The sequence below is a fragment of the Myotis nattereri genome, assembly GCF_964212035.1.
Source record: "Myotis nattereri genome assembly, chromosome: 3".
In the NCBI taxonomy this organism is placed as follows: domain Eukaryota; kingdom Metazoa; phylum Chordata; class Mammalia; order Chiroptera; family Vespertilionidae; genus Myotis; species Myotis nattereri.
Genome location: NC_138077.1, coordinates 143,539,279 through 143,562,525, shown reverse-complemented (window position 1 = coordinate 143,562,525; position 23,247 = coordinate 143,539,279). Strand labels below are relative to the sequence as shown.

The 23,247-nt window shown below is 41.1% G+C and overlaps 1 protein-coding gene across 1 annotated transcript in view; it reads left to right on the top strand.

Moving 5' to 3' along the window:
- Positions 1 to 23,247, top strand: part of DCDC2 (doublecortin domain containing 2) — a 180,360-nt gene that overhangs the window by 148,516 nt on the left and 8,597 nt on the right. The window contains exon 9 of the mRNA XM_081086821.1: positions 5,648 to 5,748. Within this exon, the coding sequence (XP_080942947.1) occupies positions 5,648 to 5,748 (101 nt within the window). The remainder of the gene's footprint in view (positions 1 to 5,647; positions 5,749 to 23,247) is intronic.

The following is a 23,247-nucleotide window of genomic DNA, read 5'->3' as shown; positions in this document are numbered from 1 at the left end:
TGGCCCTGGCCTGGAGTCTGTATTTTTTCTCATCAACATTATAATAAAATGATATTGAATGAAGCTATGTTATTTAAGGACCCACTGTATTTACCAGTCAGTTGAATGAATGAAATCTACGCTATTAATTTAAAAACTTACGTTTTTTATTATTCAGTACCATTCATTAATTACCACCACATGTGGCAATTTATTATGTGTTAAAAGAATACTAACATGGGAAATGTTCACAATATGAATTTAAAGTAAAAAACACTTTTTAAAAATCTATATAATAAAGAGCCAGGGTCGTAAGGACCAAAGGCTTGACCAGGCTGGAAGTCAGTGCTGGGTTGCCCTGGTGACCCAGCACTGACTGGGGCTACTGTGGGCGTCCCGACCCAGCACTGACTGCCTAGGGGGCTGCAGATCAGGCCAGGAGAGAGGCCTGCAGAGAGAGAGGCAGGGTCTGAGCCAAAGCCTCTGTGGCAGCCGTTGATCAGAACTTGCCTCTCTTTCTCTCCCCGCCTGGCCAACAGCCCCGCCTCCATTTCTCTCCAGGCCTTCACAGGGGCTGCTGATCAGCCCCACCTTTCTGATCAGGCCCCGTTGATAGGCCCAGAGATGCTAACTGGTATAGAAACTGACAAATCAGAACCAAACTTGGGTTAATGTAAGGAGCCAATGGCTGCCTAGGAGGTGGAGCTTTTGACACTGACTGGCAAAGAAACTGACCAATCAGAACCAAATCTGGGTCAACTGTGAGGAGCCAATGGCTGCCTAGGAGGCAGAGCTTTTGATGCTAACTGGCATAGAAACTGACCAATCAGAACCAAATTGGCGGGCAGAGAAGGGCAGTTGGGAGCAAGATCAGGCAGGCAGGGTAGGGAAGTTAGGGACAATCAGGCAGGCAGAGGCAGTTAGGAGTGATCAGGCCAGCAGGGCAGAGCAGTTAGGGGCTCTATCAGGCCGGCAGCAGGGTGGGGGCCATTGGGGGCAAGATCATACTGGCAGGGGAGGGCAGTTGGGGGTAACCAGGCTGGCAGGGGAGGCAAATTGGGGGCAAGATCAGGACAGCAGAGGAGGGCATTTGGGGGCGAGATCAGGTTGGCAGGGGAGGGCAGTTAGGGGTGTTCAGGCAGGCAGGCAGAGAGGTTGGGGACAATCAGGCAGGCAGGCAAAGGGGTTAGGGGCAATCAGGCAGGCAGGCAGGTGAGTGGTTAGGAGTCAGTGGTCCCAGATTGTGAGAGGGGTGTCCGACTGCCTAAACCGGCAGTCAGACATCCCCCGAAGGGTTCCTGATTAGAGTGGGTGCAGGCTGGGCTGAGGGTACCCCCCATCCATGCATGAATTTCATGCACCGGGCCTCTAGTATATACACTGAGTGGCCAGATTATTATGACCACCCTATCAGTACTTCGTTGGGCCACCTTTTGCCTTCAATACTGCAGTGATTCTTCTTGGCATTGACGCCACAAGATGTTGAAAGGTTTTGTGAGGAATCTGACACTGTGCCTGATGAATAGCACTGTCCAGTTCTGTGAGATTTGATGGTTGTGGAACAAGCTGCCTGATGGCTCTTTTAACTTCATCCCACAAATGCTCAATTGGATTGAGATCTGGTGATTGTAGGGGCCACCTAAGCAAGGTAAAGTCTCCCTCATGTTCTTGAAACCACTCCTGCACAATACAAACGCCATGGCATAGCGCATTGTCTTGTTGGAAAAAGCCATCTCCATTGGGATACGCCATCAACATGATAGGATGAACCTGATCAGCAAAGATACTTAGGTATGTTGTGCTATTCAGACATTGTTCCACATGAATTAAAGGGCCCAAATCATGCCAGGAAAACATGCCCGAAACCATAGCACTGCCCCCAGCAGCTTGAAGGGTTGTACTCATGCATGTGGGGTGCATGCTTTCATGCTGTTTCTGCCAAATTCTCACTCTGCCATCTGCATGATGCAACTGGAAACGTGATTCATTGGACCACATGAGTTTTTTCCAGTGCTCAACTATCCAATCCTTATGTTCCTGTGCGAACTGGAGATGTTTTATCTTGGTAACTGCAGACAGCAAAGGTGTTCGAACAGGCCTTCGGCTTCCATATCCCATACAATGCAGTGTATGGCTAATTTGCCTACAAACATCAGGTGGTCATAATAATCTGGCCACTCACATTCAAATATATCCCATGTTCAATGGCTGTTAAATCGCGTTGTTTACCCATATCTTCAGAAAAAAATCACTTCTACTGTCGTGGTAAACAACCTGCTTCCCTATTTACAATGGTCTGGCCCTTTAGCAACTTCAGCATGAAATTATAGCTAATTTGCCTACAAACGTCAGGTGGTCATAATAATCTGGCCACTCAGTGTTTATAAATGGTCCCAGTTTTATGAATGTGTGTGTGTGTGTGGGGGGGGGGGTGGGGAGGAGAGAATGTCTGTTTTAAAAATATTAGTGATTATCTCTGGGTCATAAGACTAGAAGGATGTTTATCTTCTTCATCTTCCAAGTTTTATAAAATGCATATGTATTATATAAACATATTTATAGTCATAAAATGCTATTTAAAATATTTAACTATATATAACATTTATAGTTAAATATTAAATCCCAAGAGGCTTTCTTCTATCACAGTAACTTTCTAGCTGATATTCCTTTTTTCCTCACCATTTATTCGTACGGATTTCTTTCTGACCTCATTTCTGTGTCTGTGCTCACACCTCTCAGTCCCCCCCCCCCTCAGCCAGACCCTTTTACCTCTGTATTCTCTCTGTGCTCCTGTACACAGGGTGAGCTTTGCTCTCTGCTCTTCATTTCCTTATGGTTGCCATTTTCCATCCCAGTGCACTTTCAATTCCATTTTATTCGTGATTATTGATCTTGTTCTTCTTTTCTGGTGAAATTTTTATTCTAAAACACATCTGCAAGCCATTCATAGCACTGCTTGGATACAGTTAAACATTTCATCGACTGTGAGTTTTTAAGAATATATTTCTGTTGTATCTGTAGCTTCTCTTTGTGGTCTCTTTGAAAGCAAGTGCAAAACTTGGATACAAAAATATCATCCAAAAAAGTCATGCACAGAGGTCATAGCTATAGTCTAATGAATCCCATATTTGCCTCTGAAGGTTAACTCAAGGCACATTTTGTGGGTGAGAGTGAGTGTTATCTCCTAAGGTAATTGAGAAGGTAGGAAGTCAAACATACCTCATTTTCCTTCTTAAACCCTTTTGAAGGTAACAGTTAACAAATTGTATAACCCTTTTCTGAAATTAGTTTCTTCTGCTTCTGCGCATCTCTAAGTTATGAACTCCACATGTGAATAGAGCAGATTTTTTATTTTATTGTTTCTATTTTTATTTCCTTGAGTTCCAAGTTCCAGAATTTGACATGTATCTCCTTACCCTGTTCCTTTGATTCCAATTTTGTAGGCGTGGATCCCTTCCTTTCACTTTCCTCCTTTAGGACACAGTGATTGAAAGTTGTTTTACTAGTCCCTCGGAGTGTCCCACCCTGTGCTTTGTTGAGTGCATGGCAAGCTCAGCATTTACTCCAGGCCTGCATGTGTGAGAGCACCACCACAGCCTCTGTTTTATTTTCTGCTTTCTTTCTTCTGGTATCACTGAACTTTTGGCTGCAGTGTCATTTTGGATCCATGTCCTCAGTTGTGAGAAACATCAGAGTCAGCACATAATCCTTGACATGCTGTGTGGGCCTTGTCCTAGGGGGAAAGGGGGCGTTAGTTGTAGAGATAATCCAAAATAGCTGCCAATGCTGAATCATCACTGGGTAATGATTTTGTAGTGTATCCTGTTATGTATGTCTATTTGCAGTTTACATATACATGTAGGGTGATTTAACTGAGACCATTCTAGTGAGTGAAACATTGCTCTGCTTTGCGAAAGCATACAAGACCTGATGGAAGGAAAGAGAGTGAAACTATTTTGTTGGAGGATAGGAAAATCCAGTCTGGGGTTAAATTATTGTTGTAGATAATCTTCTAAATGAATTAATCCATGTGAATTAATTTAACATGTAGAATCAGCTGTGAGTGGAGCTCTGCTATCCCCAGTTTTTAAAAAAGGAGAGTAGAGAAGCCATCATTCAGTCAAGTTACAAAAGAAGTAATTAAAAAGCAACATGGTTTCTTTAGGAGGAACCGAAAAGGAATTGAGCTGGGTTTTGTCTCCCTCTCTCTTTCTCTCCCACTCTCTTTCCCCTCCCTCCCTCCCTCCTGGCTATATCTTCTAAGCTCCATAGGGCTCTGCCCCATAGGGCTCTGCTGTAGCCCTGCTCTATTACCGCACTCTGTTGTGTTTATATCTCTGTTTCTGCACTGGTCTGTAGTCGACTTCAGGGAACACTCTACATCCCACTCACATCTTAGAGCAGCAGTTCTCAACCTGTGGGTCACGACCATCGGAAAACACATATAGCATATCAGATATCTACATTACTATTCACAACAGTAGCAAAATTACAGTTATGAAGTAGCAATGAAAATAATTTTATGGTTGGGGGTCACCACAACATGAGGAACTGTATTAAAGGGTCGCGGCATGAGGAAGGTTGAGAACCACTGTCTTAGAGTGTCACATTGTGCCTTACATATAATTAGCCCCTAATGTATATAAAAAGTATTTTTATATGTTAAATATAAAAATATATTTTTATATATTAAGAATGATTTCATTATTTAACAACATGAAATATTATTATGGAAAGATGTTAAATAATTGTGCTCTAGGAAATAAGCATTCTTTGGAGAAATAGAGGTGGTTTTAATAAAAAAGATAAAAACATTTTCTAGATCTTATGGGTAGCCCATGGTGAAATAGATTACCAACAAGGAAGGGACTCTCCATCCCCGGAGATCCTTAAAAATTGGACAGAGAGACATCTGTGAGTGAGGCAAATAGGCAGACATAATGACCCATGGTTCTGTGATTTTCTTTGCCTGGAGAGAAGACTGAGGGGTAAGACGTTAAAACTCTTTCAAATATGGAAAATAGCTCCTTTTGCTTCCACAGGAAAACAAGTCAAAGATGCTTAACCTAAAGTCTTAGAGATTTAGGTTACATTGATAATTAGGGATTTTAAAAATAGATTGTAAAAATCCTGTGGAAATCTTCAAAACAAAAGATTGATTTGTGTACGATACAGAGTCAGCTCTATGATTCTGTTACAGTAAAAATACTTTTTTTTATATTATTTTGAACAGAGATAATTATTCAAGTATGTTATATTCAGTGCATAACGTTCTCTTGGGAAAGAAAAACGTATAAAAATAGTATCTTAAAGCATTAAGCATCATACTGTTTTGTGAACAGGAGGGTAACACAGAGATAGTAAGTGTGAAGTTCTTCCATCTAAATACCTTTACAGTGTTGTGTTATTATATCTGAGCCAACATATGAGGGGGAGTCTGGGACAGATCTCTATTCTGCTGGGTGAGCCTTATTTTGGCCATTAAAGCTTTCCCCAATGAAAATGGAGAGGAATTGCGGGGGAGGGGAGCTACAGAAATCCTGTCCAGACAAAGGGAACCAAAATACCTATTTCAAAACAGTCTTCTCAGGTATTTGATGTAATTTCTACCTGCAGCCACATGATGTCACAATTGGATTTTGATTTCACTGTGTATTTGTCTCAACAGATGAAGGCATTTTCAAAGCTGGAGAAGAAAGATCTGAAACTCGGGGGGCAGCAGAAGTCCAAGAAGATGAAGACACTCAGGTTGAGATTCCAGTTGATCAGGTAATCTCCATACCTATAAAAATATGTATAAACCAATTGCTACTATTTTTTATTTCAAATTTTTCATATGTTAGTTAAACCCTCTCAGGTACAGTGCGGCTGAAAACCTTAAAAACAAAACAAGCCGAAACCGGTTTGGCTCAGTGGATGGAGCGTCGGCTTGCGGACTGAAAGGTCCCAGGTTCGATTCCGGTCAAGGGCATGTACCTGGGTTGCGGGCATATCCCCAGTGGGAGATGTGCGGGAGGCAGCTGATCGATGTTTCTCTCTCATCGATGTTTCTAACTCTCTATCTCTCTCTCCCTTCCTCTCTGTAAAAAATCAATAAAATATATTTAAAAACAAACAAACAAACAAAAAAAAACAAAACAAAACAAAATACCTTCATTTCTTTTTAGTTTTCCCACAAAGAATAGCCCTTTGGACGGAGGCTTTTATGATGATGATGATGATGATGGAAAATGGTGTATCTTTAAAAAGCAACATTGAAGAATATGGTGGATTGGAGTTAAGAATGAGATATAAAGAGGGAGAAACTTGACACAGGAAAAAAAGAGTGTTGGCTTTGGGTTTTATCGACAAAAATAGTCCTCCTCTTAGAAAAGCAGGGTATTGTTGTTTGGTTTTGTTTTTAAAAAACAAAAATGTTTTTTCCTTTCGGGTCCTTGAAGTTGTTGTGATTGGAATTTTTGTCATAAATTAGGTACCTGTATAAATGCAACTCAAATATTTGCTATGTGTGTATTGATTTTATTTCTTAGGCCAGTGGAACACGGAAGTAAGTGTGTGTGTGTGTGTGTGTGTGTGTGTGTGTGTTTACACACATGTGCTTACAGAAGGGATTAAGCAATGTTAATTCTAGCTAAATGATACCAGAAATAGACTTTTTAACACAATTCAACCAGGTTTCTTACAATTCCATGTGGAGGAGGAGAATTTAGGTGAGGGAATGAGGCTGAAGGGAATGAGAAGTCACTAGGTATTGCCACTTGCCCTCTGACTATTATGTGATATTTCCCTTTTAAAAAGCAAATTTCACAATCCAGCAAATTCCACAGATGATCTTCTCAATGGTGTTCGCCTTCACAGTGAGGCAGTGCAGTTTCTGCTTGGTTATTGCACAGGCATTTTCTGCAAGTATCACCTTCCCAATGAAAAGCCCAATGTGTTAAAAAACCACAGATTTCAAAAATCCAATTTATTATCTAGGCTTAGTTACAACTAATAATTTTTCATAAACTCCAGCGATAGGTATTTTTTTTCTGAGGCTAAATGGAATTTTAAGTCTTCTGTGAAGCTGCAATTAAATATTATAAGACAGAGAAGGGTAATCATCATGAATATACAACACCTATTAGCTGCTAAAACCAAGACTAATTTATATTCCAAAGTCAGAATGCCAGATATCAAGAAAAGAATCGCAGCATTATTTCCAGAAGAGAAATCTCTTTGTTAAGCACTTAATGAGTTACGAAATCTGGGATAGGTATTTTTTACACATAAGTTTAACAATCATGACGAAGGGTGACCAGCAGGGGGCATAGATCAGCGCCGGAACCTGAGCAGCCTTGGGTAAGTTTTCGTCCGCAGAGCTTGATTTCTTATTTGACTGGAGATTGCTAACTTATTAAAATACAAGTATGCAAAAGAGACTGATCAGACAGCTTGGTAAAGCTGAGCAATTTCAGCTAATTTATATCAGTTTGAAGAAAATAAAACCAGGTAAGCAAAGGCCAGAATTATTTTCTCCTTTGACCCTATGATTTAATAGAGTTGGGATTGTCTGGCTCATGTGGTTGGCATGAGCTGCTATTCAGGTCAGGGTGTAGAGTCAGAGTCATTCTCTCTATGATTTAGTGACCTTTAGCTCTATATCCTGAGCAGCTATGTTATAAATATTGTCAAAAACCAAGTGAGAGTGTGGAGAAATTAGTGTAAAGATTCATTATAGTAATATTCATTACAGTAAGAACAGCTCTGAGGATGTGCCCTAGTGGTGGTCCTCATGGAACAATAGGTACTGTTCATTAAGTACCTACGAGTGCCAGGCACTGTAGTAGGCACTTTCATCTCATGTAATTGTGATAACCACCCTGTGAGACAGGTCTTATTATTCCCACTTTATATAGAGGAAGAAAGGGAGCTCGCATAGGTGGAATTACTTGTCCAAGATGGTATTGTCAAAGGAGTTGGGATTTGAATGAAGGTCTATCAAACTTCAAAGAACAGGAGTGATCTAGAAGAAGAGTAGTAAATGCAAACAAACAAACAAATAAAAAACAGTGATTAACCCAGAGATTGAAAACATTCTTGCATCAGAAAGGAAATGTAGTCATCCTATATGATTTGGCTCAGCTATAAATGATACTTACACACACTCCCTTTTAGGCCAATCCTAGTTAACTATTTGAGTTGGTTTCCTGTCATCTAAATGGTTCATGTTGTAACTTTAGTCAAAGGTCCAATGAGAAGGGTGTGTGTGTGTGTGTGTGTGTGTGTGTGTGTGTGTGTGTGTGAATATCATGTGCCAAGTAATTTATTGATGCCTGAAAAGCAAATCAATTTTTAGAAGTAAATATTAAGACCTCTGTTGGGAGCCAATGCTCTGTAGAGCTCTTGTGTGTCCCCACATCTTGTGAGTAGAGGCACTAGACTACCTTTTTAAGGATGTTTGTAGAGTGAACAGGCCTGAAAAACAGGGATAGTGACTTTCATGGGAGCAGACACTCTCAATTGGAGGTGATTTTGACAATTTCTGAGGACATTTTTTGATTTTTATAGCTGAGAGAATCTATGGTTAGGAGCCAGGGATGCTGCTAAAATATCTTGTTACATAACAGCCCCCTCCTCCTCCCCCCCCCCCCCCCCGCCACACACGCACAAGATTATTCAGTTCAAAGTGTCAGTAGGGCTGAGATTGAGAAACCCTGCTGTAGAACAAAGGCGAGGTTTGTTTATTGTCTAGTATAATAAATATAATGTCTCCATATGGTGTAAAAGTCTGGCAGGTTTATTATCCAACATAGAAGATTTGGTGCCATTGAATTGTATACTCAAACCTAGTTAAAATGGCAAATTTTATGTTATGTGTATTTTACCACAATAAAAATATTTTGAAATAAAAGATTTGGGTTCTCTAAGCTTTGGGTTCTGCCCTTGAAAAGCAGACTACTATGTAGATCACCTAACCCTATTCACATTGCCCTGGGGAGTGGGGCTTTGGGGAGTGAGTACAAGTGGTGATCTAGCTACTGACATTGCTGTGAGCAGTCGAGTCAGCTATCTCTGACCCAGGAGTCTCATGGCCTCTGCCAGCATCCATGAAACTGGCAGGCTGATGTGTTAGCTGGCAAGTGGGGTAACATTTCAGATCTTGATAGCCTGGCATCAACTAGTGTGTGGTGTGTGTGTGTGTTTGTATGTTGTTGTTGTTGTTGTTGTGTGTGTAATGGGGCATCATGGTTAAATTCTAGCCAAGAAAGAGTCTGAACTCTGTCCCAAGATCCAGACTCTTCATTTTTTAGAGACAAGTTAATGATACTTCGGAACTCATGGAAAAGTGAAGAATGTCACATTATGTTACATATTCCAGAAGGCCAGAACAAACATATTTTCTTAGGGGAGAGTTTAGGTCTAATAAGAGTCTGGTACCCTTACTAGAGTACCATGCACATTCCAAATCAATCGGTTGTCCACAAGCAGTGGGACAGGTGCCTGAGGAGCTAATACCTATGGCTGTACCCTGGCACCAATGACTCAGGCGACAATGTGCTCTATTTATAAAGTGATGCTTTTCCAGGCCAAGAAGTCAAGAAATGAGCTTGTTTCATTATATTTAAGTAAACTGCACCTAGTAAGTAAGGATTAGGAAGGAGAAGTCACCGTATCAGAAACACAGGCAAAGAAGTACCTATAAAATAGGAAAATAAGTAATTATGTTTCAGATTTTGTTCCATATGACAGAAGAGAGCACAAGATGGAGACAGTAACTTTAGAGTGATTTGGGGTTGTTATATAGCATTCTCCTGTCAGTTTGTAGTTGATTCTGAGTAATAAAATAATGATAATTTCAAAATGTTTTTATGTTAAATAGTTTCATTAAGTAGCATTTAAGCCAGCATCATGAGCACTGGAGCAATGAAAGCTTTTTGCTTCTTTTAATTGTAGGTTGTGATTGAATTTATTTGTTCATTTGTGTGTGTGTTTATTTGTCTAAAATTTCTTAATTAAAATTACACATAAGCTATTTTTAAAAGATGATAACAGAAATGGCGACCTCTGGTTTCACTTTTCCCCACCTTGATGCCTTCTCTACAGAGAAAACCTATTTGAACTAGTTTGTTGTTTCTCATGGAATACACTGCTATATTTCTATATCACCCCTCCCTTTCTCCCTCCCCTCCATTTTAATACCTCTGTGATATTTGGGTCTTACAATGTCAAACTATGTCATAGTTTAATTAGCTTTTTTCCCCCATTCTAAGCAGTACACAGAATCCTTTTAGCTGGTGACATATCAAATTTGATAAACTACATTAACTGATTTTATTTTTCAACTTCAGATAGTATTTACTAACTTTAATGACTATGGAAGATGATTATTTAAATCTCTTACCAACTCCGTCCCGCTCTTCCTCCCCAAATAAAGCCATATGTGCACAAAACCTCACATGCATGCCTTTTCCCTTCTCCCTCTCCATTATAATTTTACTGTTGGCTTGGTACATGGATTTGTGCACATTGAAAGGAAATTAATTAGAAGGTGGCTGCCGGGGTGGGACTGGGCGAGACAGGCCGGACACGCCTGGAGCCAACCTCCCGTGGTCCCTCCCTAGCCAGCCGCACCTGGGGTGGTGCTGTGGGAAGGGCATCTGGGGAGTGAGCGGGGTCCCTCCCGAATGTGGGGTCCCTTGGCCTGGCCTGTGGGAATTGGGCCAAAACCGGCTCTCCAACTGCCCCTAAGACAGCGGTTCTCAACCTGTGGGTCGCGACCCCTTTGGTGGTCGAACAACCCTTTCACAGTGGTTGCCTAAGACCATTCTGCATATCAGATATTTACATTACAATTCATAACAGTAGCAAAATTACAGTTATGAAGTAACAATAAAAATAATTTTATGGTTGGGGGTAACAACATTAGGAACTGTATTTAAAGGGCCAGAAGGTTGAGAACCACTGCCCTAAGGGGTCCTGGAGTGTGATAGCGCACTCTGCAAAGTTGCTGTCATACAGGGTGGTGAATGCAAACGCAAGTGTGCAGTAAACCAGATTCGAGGCCAAAACTGCCCCAGCAACAACGTAACCCATGGCCAAAGGTGGAATTGTGGAGCCCCGTGAGGAATCGGGCTCCCTCCTCTCCGGTTCTGGGGTGTGTCGCCTGAGAACTGCTGCTGCCAAGTCACCAAAGCTCAGCAGGCCCTGTGTTGAGTGTCTGCCCCCTGGTGGTCAGTGCACGTCATACCTACCACCCGGTCTGACGGTCAGATGGTCGATTAGCCTTTTATAGCTTATTTAATAAGAGCCTAATGTGCTAAGTGTCTGGCCGATCGTTCGACTGTTCGACCAGTTACTATGACGCACACTGACCGCCAAGGGGCAGGTGCTCTGATTAGTAGGTTAGCTTGCTGCTGGAGCCCAGCTGATTGGGACTGGGTGAGATGGGCCGGGCACGCCCCTGGAGCCCTCCTGTGGTCCCTCTCCAGCCCTGATCATGCACTGGTGGGGTCCTAGGCCTGGCCTGTGCCCTGTTGCAATCTGGGATCCCTCAGGGGATATCAGAGAGCCTTTTTCAGCCCAATCCCCAAAGGCCAGGCTGAGGGACCCCACCAGTGCACGAATTTGTGCACTGGGCCTCTAGTATGTAGATAATAATTTTTGCTAAGTCAATATTTAATCTGTATGTTATTTTTGCTTATCTCTATTATTGTTAGCTGAGCCATATAATATACTCTGGGTACATATCCTTTGTTGTGTTACCCTTTATTCCTCCTCCCTATTTTAGTAATTGCCTTTTTTGTTGTTTGTTTAGTTTTTGTATGTAGTTATTAGCAAGCCATATTCAAATTCTGCCAGAACTGTTCATCTCCTCTTGGTATACTCAAACATATGTAGTGACAATGAAATCTCAGTTTCATCTTTTCAGCCTTTCAATCATCTGCCTCAAGCTGTCAGCTGTTCTATAGGTATGTTTTTCAGGGTTACTCTGGTATTTGTCTTCACCATTATTTTGGAAATTTCCTTTGCTTCTCCAGTGGGTGGATCCTCCATTTCTTGGATTCTGTATCTTCCTCTTTCTTGGCCACACCTTCATTTTTGTGTGGAACTCACCTCTAGGAGCCCACTGAGGAAAGTGTCATGGAAGACACTTTTGAAAAAAAAAAAACAACACTTTACATGTCTGAAATGTCTTTTTTTCTCTATCCTAGGTTGACTAAGTATGACTAGGTATAAAATTATACCTTAGTTAGATATAATTTCTCTCAAAATTTTGAAAGCATTGCTCTATTGTCCTTCCTATTCAGAATGGCAGTTGGGAAAGTTCAGTGCCATTGTGTCTCCTGGGCCTTCGTGAAATAGCCCCTTTTCACTATCTGGAAGCTTTCAGGCTCTTGTCTTTGTTCCTGCTGTTCTGAAGATTTCCAATGCTGTGCCTTTGTGCAGGTCTTTTTGCGTATTGGACTGGACACTTAATGGGCTTTTTTATTATGTAAATGTTTGTTTTTTAGTCTTGAAAAATATATTGAATTATTTTTTTTGATAACTTCTCTTCATTTCTCTCCTCTCTTTCTGGAATAACAAGTATTTGGATATAGGCCCTCCTAGACTCATCCTATACTTGCTTCTCCTACTTTCCATCCCTATGGACTTTTTTCTATTTTCTCAATCTTTTTTAAAATAAAAAGATTTTAAGTGTTTTCTTCCATCTGTTGAATTTTTTTTCCAGTCATATATTTTGAAGTTTTAGGAGCTCTTTCAGATTCTCTGAATATTCCTTTTTATAGCATCCTATTCCTGCTTAATGGATATGATATCATACTTTATCTTCCCAAGGATAGACCTATTACTTTAACCTTTCTTTTTTATACTATTTTTGTTTCTTCTGAGATTCTTTTTCTTTCTATGTTTTTATCTCTGTCTATATGTCTGAAGCTTTTCTTGCCTGTCTGGTTAATTGATTGTGGATTTTTTTTTTTAAGATTGAAATATGTTTGACATAAAATATTATATAAATTTGAGATGTATATCTGGTTAGATTTTAGAGCAAAGCAATAGAGACACTGTGCATAGGCAGGGCTCATCAGGTTGGGGGAGCTGCACTGTAGGGTGATTGGTTTTTGCCATTGTATTGGTTAGACCTCCAATTTCAGAATTTAGCGGGTTATCAGAAGGGAGTGAGAAAAACCACATTTGCTCAGTCTCCTGTGTTCAACCAGAAATCACTTTCACACTAATTCATCTTTATAGAACCGGCAGGAGGGTTGGCAGCCTGGCAGCCTGTGACCAGCCCTGTGAGAGATACTTCTTTGGCTAGCACCGAGCTTACAGAACCTGAATCTCTTCAGCAGGCCATGCGTTCTGCAGTCCGCCACAGGCCACAGCACTTCCTATTATCAAGCACCTGTCCTGACTTCACATTTATGTTATTTTCCCAGCTCCTGGGGGCACTTGAGTTTGTGATTCTTGGTCTACACGTAGAGAACATAGTGCTATTTAAAAAATAATCTGCACCCTAGAGACCATACCCAGAAACAGGAGGTTTGAAACCCAGATATGCCCATCGACATATTTTTGTTCTCCACGCCCTGGCCTCATCACTTACTCTACCAGCTACTTATCAGCAGTCTCTCATGAAAGGCAAACTGAATGGAGAGCTTATTTGTATTAGTTCTTCATAGGTAACAAAATACGCAAAAAAGTAAAGGAAGCTGCTTCCTCTGATCAGACCCCTAAATCTGCTTCAATGAAATATATTTATTAAAATAATAATTATAAAGCATTTAGAACCAGAAAGGAAGCTGGTTCAAACTCCTTATTTGGCCAGTGAAGAAACAAAGCTCCCTAGTGGGGAAAGCCGTTTTCCCACAAAGACACAGCTGCTGGTCGGGAGTCTAGTAGGTGCCCAGGGCTCCTGGCCTCCAGTCTGGTACTCTTTCTAAGTACCGCAAGGAAGGGAAGTGGGAGATGAGGGACTTCTTATTATCTCACAAACAGCAACATGTTCCATCTGTGTAGGGGGCCACTCGGCCTTTACTGCCTTCCCTGGACTGAAAGGAATAATGCACTAACAGTCTTTTCATCATTCTTTATTTTTAAGTCGCAGCCTCTTGGTGAATCCTATTCATGTTTGGTGATATAAGCATCACACACAGCTGGAAGAGTGAAGGTGAAGGTGATCTGGCTTCTTAATTTCCGTGTTCATCGTCAGGGCTTTTTGTGACATTGTGATTGTAGATTTGTGTTTAATTGATAGAAATGGTGTTAATCATTAAAGCGTAGCCTTCCGGGATTTCTGATGTAAGTGAAAGAAAGTTAGTTAATGTTTACTTCTAAAGTGAGAAAACTGAATGTGGAATTTTTTTCTAATGACTAAATATTCCCTTGCTACCTAGATTAAGTTTTCAGTGTACCATATCTTTTCATATGGGTGTTGCAGGAACTTGTGAAGCTTGAATGGACATGAGTGAGCTGGCTTCAGCAGGTGGCTGGCCAGAGCTTCATGCTTTCTGTAGGTCTTTGTACTTCGAACCATATATAACCTTTTTCTTCCCCCTGTGTGAAAGTAAGCCTCTGAAAGCTAAGAGCAGGAAGCAGCACTTTGCTGTCATGAAAAATTGAAATTGATTATTTCAAATTACCTTATTGAAATTGGATAGGAAATGATTTTAGTTTCCATAGGGACAGAAATATAAAACAAGTGCAGTTACTTCTATACTTTCAACATCTATGCCTGAACTCTGCCGTAAAATCCACATCTACACTTCCTGCCCAAACCTTGTAAAGAATCCTCACTCTTATCAAATTTCAGATGTAGCAAATGTTACATTGAGAAGTGGACATCTGAAGTAGTCCCTTCCTTCCTTCCTCCCTTCCTTCCTTCCTCCCTTCCTCCCTCTCTCCCTTCCTTCTTTCCTTCCTTCCTTCCTTCCTTCCTTCCTTCCTTCCTTCCTTCCTTCCTTCCTTTCTCTCTCTCTCTCTCTCTCTCTCTCTCTCTCTCTCTCTCTCTCTCTCTCTCTCCTCTTTATTCTTTTATTTTTCTTTTTTAAAATATATTTTATTGATTTTTTTAATTGTTTTATTGCTTAAAGTATTACAGAGTATTGCATATGTCTCCATTTTTTCCCTGCCCTTGACAATCCCCTGGCCTCTTCTTATTTGTTTTGTTTTGTTCTAATCTCCAGCTTCTAGGCCTAGTCTATTTCAGAAAGGAAGACCAGATATGTGGGAATGGGAGTGGGTGAGAGAGGGTGGTTAAGTAGGGTATCTTGACTAGAAAGTTCTAACTTGTGCTGTTATTTCAGATAGAAAGGTCTTAAATATTAACATACATTCCTCAGGGAATTCTGATGTAAATATAAGAAACATGAACATTTACTTTAACATTAGCTGTAGACTGTGTTTGTATGCCTTTTCCATTGTTAGTTTTGGGGGCTGCTGTTACTGTCAGAGTTTAAAGTGTAAATCATTTGAGCAGCTCCATCTGTCTGTGAAAATAGCTTCAAATAATTGATGCTTTTGATATTTTGTGGCTTATTTCCATATAATTTCCATATTCCATCTTATTTTTTCTTATCACTCAGGAATCCTGAGTTAATCTCAGTAACTACATGCATATTCTCTAGGAAACCTGAATACGTATGGTTTCCCCTGAGCCATCCCTGCAAGGAGGTAGCCAGCGATAATAGCTACCAGACCTTTTCTATCTTGCCATACCAATCAACCATTTTCTCAAAATGTTCATCACAAAATAAATAGTAAGATACACATGTAGGCAAACTCAGGCAAAGACACCTGAAATGCTAATGCTGATGTCACGTGAAAGAGAAAATCTGCTGTCACTTTTCTGATAAATGTTAACAGCAATTGCTTACAATAATGTGGTTTTTAAAAGATAAAAGTCTCATAAAGGGAAAAGACCTCACAGAGATCTTACAAACCCCTCTATACTGAAGGGCACACAGAGTCTGTAATTGCACCTATGCGTGTACTATGGCTGTTAATCTGGTTGCGCTCTGATGTCCTTGGTGGTAGAGAGGCTGCGAGGCTGGAATCACCTGGGTGACTCCTGAGATCATGGTTTCACATTATGTACTTGAGCTTAGTGAGCATATAGAGTAGAATATAATGAACACCCTTCCTTGTCTCCAGTGAGGCACAAGAATTGTGCTTTCTAAAGAATACAGTATTCCATAATTACTTGTGGGCATGAGCTACTCCTGAAGCTTCAGGATGGATGTACTCTTCAGAGAAACAATTTCTACCTTAAAATTGTTTCTCTTTAAATTTAGCCACAAACTGACCAAAATTTGATGTGTCAGGGCAAAAGACTTTAAGCATAGGTAAAAGTACCTTCCTAATGTATTGCATTTCTGTTTTATAACATGACTCTTAATAAACAGTGGCATGGGGATGAACTTAGAATAAATCTAGCAACCCTGTCTTCTTTATGTCTAAACATCATTCTGTCAACAATCAATCCTACTTTTCTCCAACTTTCAATAAAATCAATGTTTTTTTAAGATAAAAGTACAATCTTTATTTAAAGAGAGGTTATTTCAAGGCATTACTATAGTTAGAAATTTTAACCAAAAATGCTGTTTTGAAGTTGTGTATTTATGAACGTCTTGTTTTATATGTGGTGCAGAGGCTTACCATGGTCATCTGGGGATCTGTTAGAAACGCAGAGCCTCCGAACTGCTGACTTAGCATCTGCATTTAATAAGATCCCAGGTGATGGAGAAGCACTGGCTTAGACACTGGAAGGAACTATTAGCATCATACTGAGTTTGGTGTATTGCTCTATACCTTATCTTGGGAAATAATTTAACAATCTAGTGGTCAAAAAACATTTCCTATCCCTCTGTCAATTTTGGATAAGTCTGTGGGATTTTAGACAAGTTTACCTAAATCCTTATGCTTTTTTTTATCTGCAAATTTTGATAATAGTGTTTACCTCAGGTGATTGTAAGGTTAGTTTAAATATAATTATGCATATGAGGTGCATGGGGCATAATACCAGGTATCTGTAGAATATCCAATAAATGTGAGCCTCTCATTATCATCTACTTTCCTGAGGGCACATAGGATGCTGGCTTTTATCTGTGGGAGACACATTTGTGTTTAATTTAAGACAACTGATAATACAATATTACAGTAAATGTGGTGATGGGCATGAAGATGAATAAGAAAGAACCCTTGTCTCTTGCCCTGGCAGCTGTGGCCCAGTGAATTGAATGTTGTCCCATGCACCAAAAGGTCCGTGGTTTGATTCACGTTGAGGACACATGTCCAGGTTTCAGGCTTGATCCCCAGTGTGGGAAATGCAGGAGGCAGCTGATAGATGTTTCTCTCTCCCTCCCTCTCTAAATTCAATAAAAACAAACATTTCTCTAGAAACTTCCATTGAGCCAAGGCTGATTTTCCTCATTATTTCATAATTATTCCAAACATTGTTTGAGGTTCTACTTGATAGAAATTCATGTTCCCTATTTTCATATCACACCTAAATAGAGAAGAAGAGCACACTGCGATTAGAGTGTGCTAAAGAAATTCGATAGGCGTGATGATGGCACAGTTGACTGAGGGAGCCAGGAAGCCCGGGAGGGTAAGGTGTCTAACGGAGAGGAGGAGAGCATTCTGGGCCATGTATAGGGAACAGAATGAATAATACAGCATGGTACAAGGGGAACGGCCAGGACTCTTTTCCATTTCCTCCACAGAGGACATGCCCTCTCTCTGAAGACTGCTCACTCAGAAGGCAGGGCTGGGTTGGCCTTCCTGCTCTGTCACACCAGTCAGCCCTCTTCCCTTTATGAGGAACCTGACTTCCCTAGACTGGGCCAAAGGGCTTTTCAAGGAAAGGAAATGGGCGAGAGAAGACAGAGGGAGAGAGAGGGGAAAGAATATGCACATAAATGTGAATGTGCAGGAAGGAGAAGATAATGGTGTTTGAAGGCCTGCCATAAAAACATACTTCAGACTGGGTAGCTTAAACATGGAAATTTATTTTCTCATAGTTCTGGAGGCTAGAAGTCTGAGATTAAGATGTCGTCAGAGTGGGTTTCTTCTAAGATCTATCTCTGGCTTATAGATGGCATCTTCTTCCCGTGTCATCACATAGTCTTTACTCCATATGTGTCTGTGCTGTAATCTCTCTTTCTTATAAGGACACTAGAAGTCTGGTGCACAAAAATTTGGGCACTTGGGGGGGGGGGGCGTCCCTCAGCCCAGCCTGTGCCCTCTCGCAGTCTGGGACCCCTCGGGGGATGACCACCTGCTGGCTTAGGCCTGCTCCCCGGGGGATTGGGCCTAAGCTGGCAATCAGACATCCCTCTGGCAACCTGGCAGCCCTTGGGGGATGTCCACTTGCCAGCGGGTAGCAGACCTAAGCTGCAGTCAGACATCCTTAGCGCTGCTGAGGAGGCAGGAGAGGCTCCCACCACCACCGCTGTACTGGCAGCCATCAGCCTGGCTTGTGGCTGAGCAGAGCTCCCCCATGTGGGAGTGCACTGACCACCAGAGGGCAGCTCCTGCATTGAGCGTCTGCCCCCTGGTGGTTAGTGTGTATCATAGTGACCAGTCATTCCCAGTCTTTCTGCTGTTAGGGTCAGTTTGCATACTACCCTTTTACTATATAGGATAGGGGCCTGGTGCACAGGTGGGGGCCGGCTGGTTTGCCCTGAAGAGTGTCCCGGATCAGGGTGGGGGCCGTGCTGGGATGCCTGGCCAGCCTAGGTGAGGGGCTGATGGCTGTTTGCAGCTGGTCACACCCCCTTCAGGGTGGGGGTCCCCACTGGGGTGCCTGGCCAGCCTGGATGAGGGGCTGATGGCTTTTTTCAGGCTGGCCACACCCCCTTTAGGGTGGGGATCCCCACTGGGGTGCCTGGCCAGTCTGGGTGAGGGACTGAGGGCCATTTTCAGGCTGGCCGGTGACTGAAGCTCCCAGCATCTCCTTTTTTTCTTTTTTTATTCTGGGATTTATTTGCCTTCTATAGTTGAAACTTTGTTGCCGTCACTGGAGGTAAGAGCCAGGCTTCTGCTCGCTCCAGCTCTGTGGCCACAGCCTGCTGGAAGCAGGTATCTGGGGTTTGTTTAGCTTCTATAATTGAAACTTTGTTGCTTTCGGAGCTCAGAGCTGGGCCGCGGCAGGCGGGGAACCTTGGCTTCCTCCATCACTGGAGCAAGCAAGCCTCCTGCTCGCTTCAGTTGCGTGGCTGCCGGCCGCCATCTTGGTTGGGTTAATTTGCATATCTCCTGATTTACCCAATGGGAGGCGTAGCGAAGGTATGGTCAATTACCATGTTTGTCTATTATTAGATAGGATTAGTCACATTGGATTGGGGCTTCCTCCAAGAACCTCATTCTTGATGTAATTGCCTCTTTAAAGTCATATTCTGAGGTCCTTACTAGGAGTCAGGAATTCAACATATAAACTTTGAGAGGACACAGTTAAGCCCTAAACAGTGAGAAAAAGGGGTTCATCTCTGATTTGATGCTGCCTAATAAGCCAAAAAATAATAGGGAACAGAGTCAGCTTTTAAGTCTAAGTCTGTAAGAAAGATGATCCGTCATTAGTAGAAAGGAGAAAAACAAGACATGGAACCCAGCCCAGTCCAGCCAGGCCCTTTGCATCATTAGCCCATTAGTCATATATTAGGGGTGGGGCTGATTAGGTGAGTGGTTTCCATGATGACCAGATTATAAACTACTACCAGGACCACTGTGTTTCAATTGGAACTTTTATTTTATTTTCTATGATGTAAATGAAAGATATTGTCACCCACTGGTCATATTGGCACATTGCTTGGCTTTTCTTCAGGCTCAGTTTCCCACTCTGCACAGTGGGGCCCATCATTCTTGGGAAGATATAAGAGCAAATAGATATGAATGTGCTTTCAGGAGCATAATGTGCTATCTAAATGTCATTATTATACCCCTAACTGGATGCTGCCAACCTCTCATTCCAACTGAAGGCAGTTGTGTTTTATTTAAGTCCCTGTACTAATTTATGTAAATCATCCTTGTTTGGTGTCTCTCTCTGGCACATTTGTATTAGTTTTAAGCGTGGAAAGCAGTTTAGAAACAAAAAGAAAAAGCTATTGTATGGTGAATTTGTTGTGAAAAATGCATGCCAGAGAAATCAGAAGCCAAGACTAAATGTAAGACCAGTGATAATTAGTTTTGATAATTAGTTTATATGAATCACACCTAACAGTCTAATGAACCAGGAATTGAACATCAGCCTGCCTTTAACTGTATTAATTGATAAGGACAAGACAATTATTAAGTGTCTTAATATCACTTTTTGTTTGTTTTCAAGAAATTTAGAAGAGATAGTGTTCTATGTGGCCTACTAGTTTACAATTTCATTAGTGTAAATACTGTATTTACAACTATTCTCAACTCCTTCCATTCAATAGCAAGAAAAGTGGAGTGAAAACAATAATAAATAGATAGATAGATAGATAGATAGATAGATAGATAGATAGATGATAGACTAGAGTCCCGATGCATGACATTTGTGCAAGAGTAAGCCCTTGCAGCCCCAGCTTCGTTCCGAAGGTCATTCATATGGTCGTTCCGCTGTTCAGCCGTTCAGTCGATTTGCATTATGCTTTTATTATTATAGATAGATATGGCTTGTTCAGCTTATAATGGTCTTTTATGTGTATGGTATCATTGGGGCCTTACTATAGCCCTATAAGGTCATTATTATCATCCTCAAATTCCAAAGGGGACTCTGAGACCAGGTGAGGTGGATTCTGGCCTGAAGCTGTAACCACCAGACCATATGTGCCTCATCCTGTGCAGTATATATTTTGCATTTCCAGTTGATGTCCCCATTGAAGAAAACCTCAGAAGATATAAATCTTTTTCAGAGCACCCCTCCCCCATCAAGGGATCTTCTTCGGATATGAACACAATCTCTTGGGATCACATGAGGACTAGATTCTACGGGGAGGAGAGGTGAAGTCATGCATGGGAGCTCTGCTTCCCTTTACTGCAAGGGTTTTTCCTTCTTCTCTTCATTCTTCCTCACTCCCTCAAGCTTAATTTGCAATTTCTTGCTCTTACCCCTGCTCCTTTCTCCTTGTACTCGCCAACTAACTCCTCCCTTTTGGTTGCTGTGGTTACTTTTCTCTATCTAAACTATTAGCATTATCAGAATATTCCTAAGGTTCCTTGAGGTGGAGTGGAACATGGGCTGCTGGCACAGGACATTTCTTGCTTGATGAGCTAAGACTGGTGTCTGCCCAGCTGTGACTGTCACCACTTTGCCAGGCAATCAGGCAGGTTCACCTAAATGGGAGGAGGCTGAGAACTATCTGGGGATTTTGAAGAAATTAAATAAAAAGGTGGTTTTTTTGGGGGGGGGCGGGGAAGGGGAGTGGGAACACATTATTAAAATAGAATGTGGCTCTCAAATAAACATTTTTCAAGCACTTTCTATATTTCAATTCTAAGTAAGCTGCAGTTCTCAGATTTCTTTGTTAGTTTCTGCAGCCTTCTAATTCATGTAATATCATCATTGACCTACTACCAAGAATCACCAGATATTTTGTGAAGGGAAACTTTATATACCTGAGGCAAGGAAGGTGGCTGTCAATAGTCCAATTGTGGAGTAAAGCAGGAGAATAATTTGAGGTTGGTCCCTAAATTAAATGGCATATTCTTTGGGTATCTTAGTAGACACAGAAATGTGGCCAGGTAAATGGGTACCTGGTGGGGAAGAGTTGGGGTATATAGCTTTTTTTAAAAGAATGAAGTAGTATTTTCATAACATAAAAATGAGCCATTACTCATTTTTAAATATATAATTCTGTGACATTCAGTATACTCACAGTGATGTGCAAGTATTACCTCTACCTCATTCTAAGAGACATTTTCATCACCCAAAAGGAAACCTAAGACCTATTAAGCTGTCAATCTCCATTCTCCCCTGCCCCCTCTACCCAAGCCTGGCAATCACTAATCTGCTTTTTGTCTTTATAAATTTACCTACTAATATTTTATATAAATTAAATCATACAATATGTGACTATCTGTGTTTGGCTTTGCGCATAGCTCTTTAGCCGATGGCCCGACTCTCAGGACAGACCTGTTCTAGCGATGAGATAAGAAAAGCTTAGTTTTGCTGGTGGCCTCCAAAGAATCCCATTCACCTGAGTAAATTCTCCTATGTGAGAGTCCCACTGTCAGGGTTGGATGTCACTTCTGGGTGGTGGGAGGGGTACTAGGTTAAAAGTTTTTCTATAGCAAGAGAAGGAGGGAAGGGGATTGAGGAAGTGTGCAACTCACTCACTTTGCCTCTTGTATTTTTCTTTACCCTAAAGAATAGCTCCCTCCCACCATGGGCACCCTTTCTCTTGTAGGAGGGCTCTTTTCCTTCTTTGCAGGCCCTCATGATGGTATAGATTTTATCTATGTGTATGTGTGCATGCGTGTAAAAACCAGTGTTCCTTCTGGGGATGGTTTGATTGATGTATACACTGGAAACACCTTTAATAATTTAATGCCTACTTCAAAGGAGATAACACCAAAAAGCACATTGCTTTTCATTTATTCATTACAGATCTGTCATAGAAGCATTTTTTTTTGCCCTGAATTGTAGTGTCATAGTAATAATAAATTTTGTTTTACACTCAGGATATTTTAAAGAATTATAAGCCTTTTAACTAATGTTACTATCTTATTTAAATTGATCAAAATGGTATTTCAGCACCGTAATCTTGCATTTCTTAAAGTTGAGCTAACCAGATGTGGATTCATTTGATGACTACTGAAATAGCTATGCTGGGGAAGTTTAATACAAATAATAGGATGAAATCATAATCCTGCTTGTTAGTGGTGGTGGTTATAATAGTGAAGGGAACAGAGCTGGAATTTGGGGCTTGGCGTCTCCTTCTCCTTAAAAAGAGATTAGGGTGTTTACCAGCCCTTTGAATTAAATGGAGAAAAAGGGTATGTGTGTTTGGGAATTGGGAGTGAAGAAAAGGGTAAGATGGAAAATACAAAATTAAAAATCAAGACACAATTGTTTTGCAACTTACAGGCATAGATTCAGATGTCAAGAAAGGAAAACAGACTTTCCCCCAATTAGGCAGAAGGTAGTCACCTGAACAGACTTTAGCAAGCCCATGTAATATATTCCCAGAGAGTCTGGGAACATATCCAGATTCCTAATGGTTACAGTACATTTTGAGGGTCTTTTTCTCTTATTATTACTGAATTTTTTATTGAGAACATAATATATAACTTCTCTTTAAATCAAAACCCAAATTT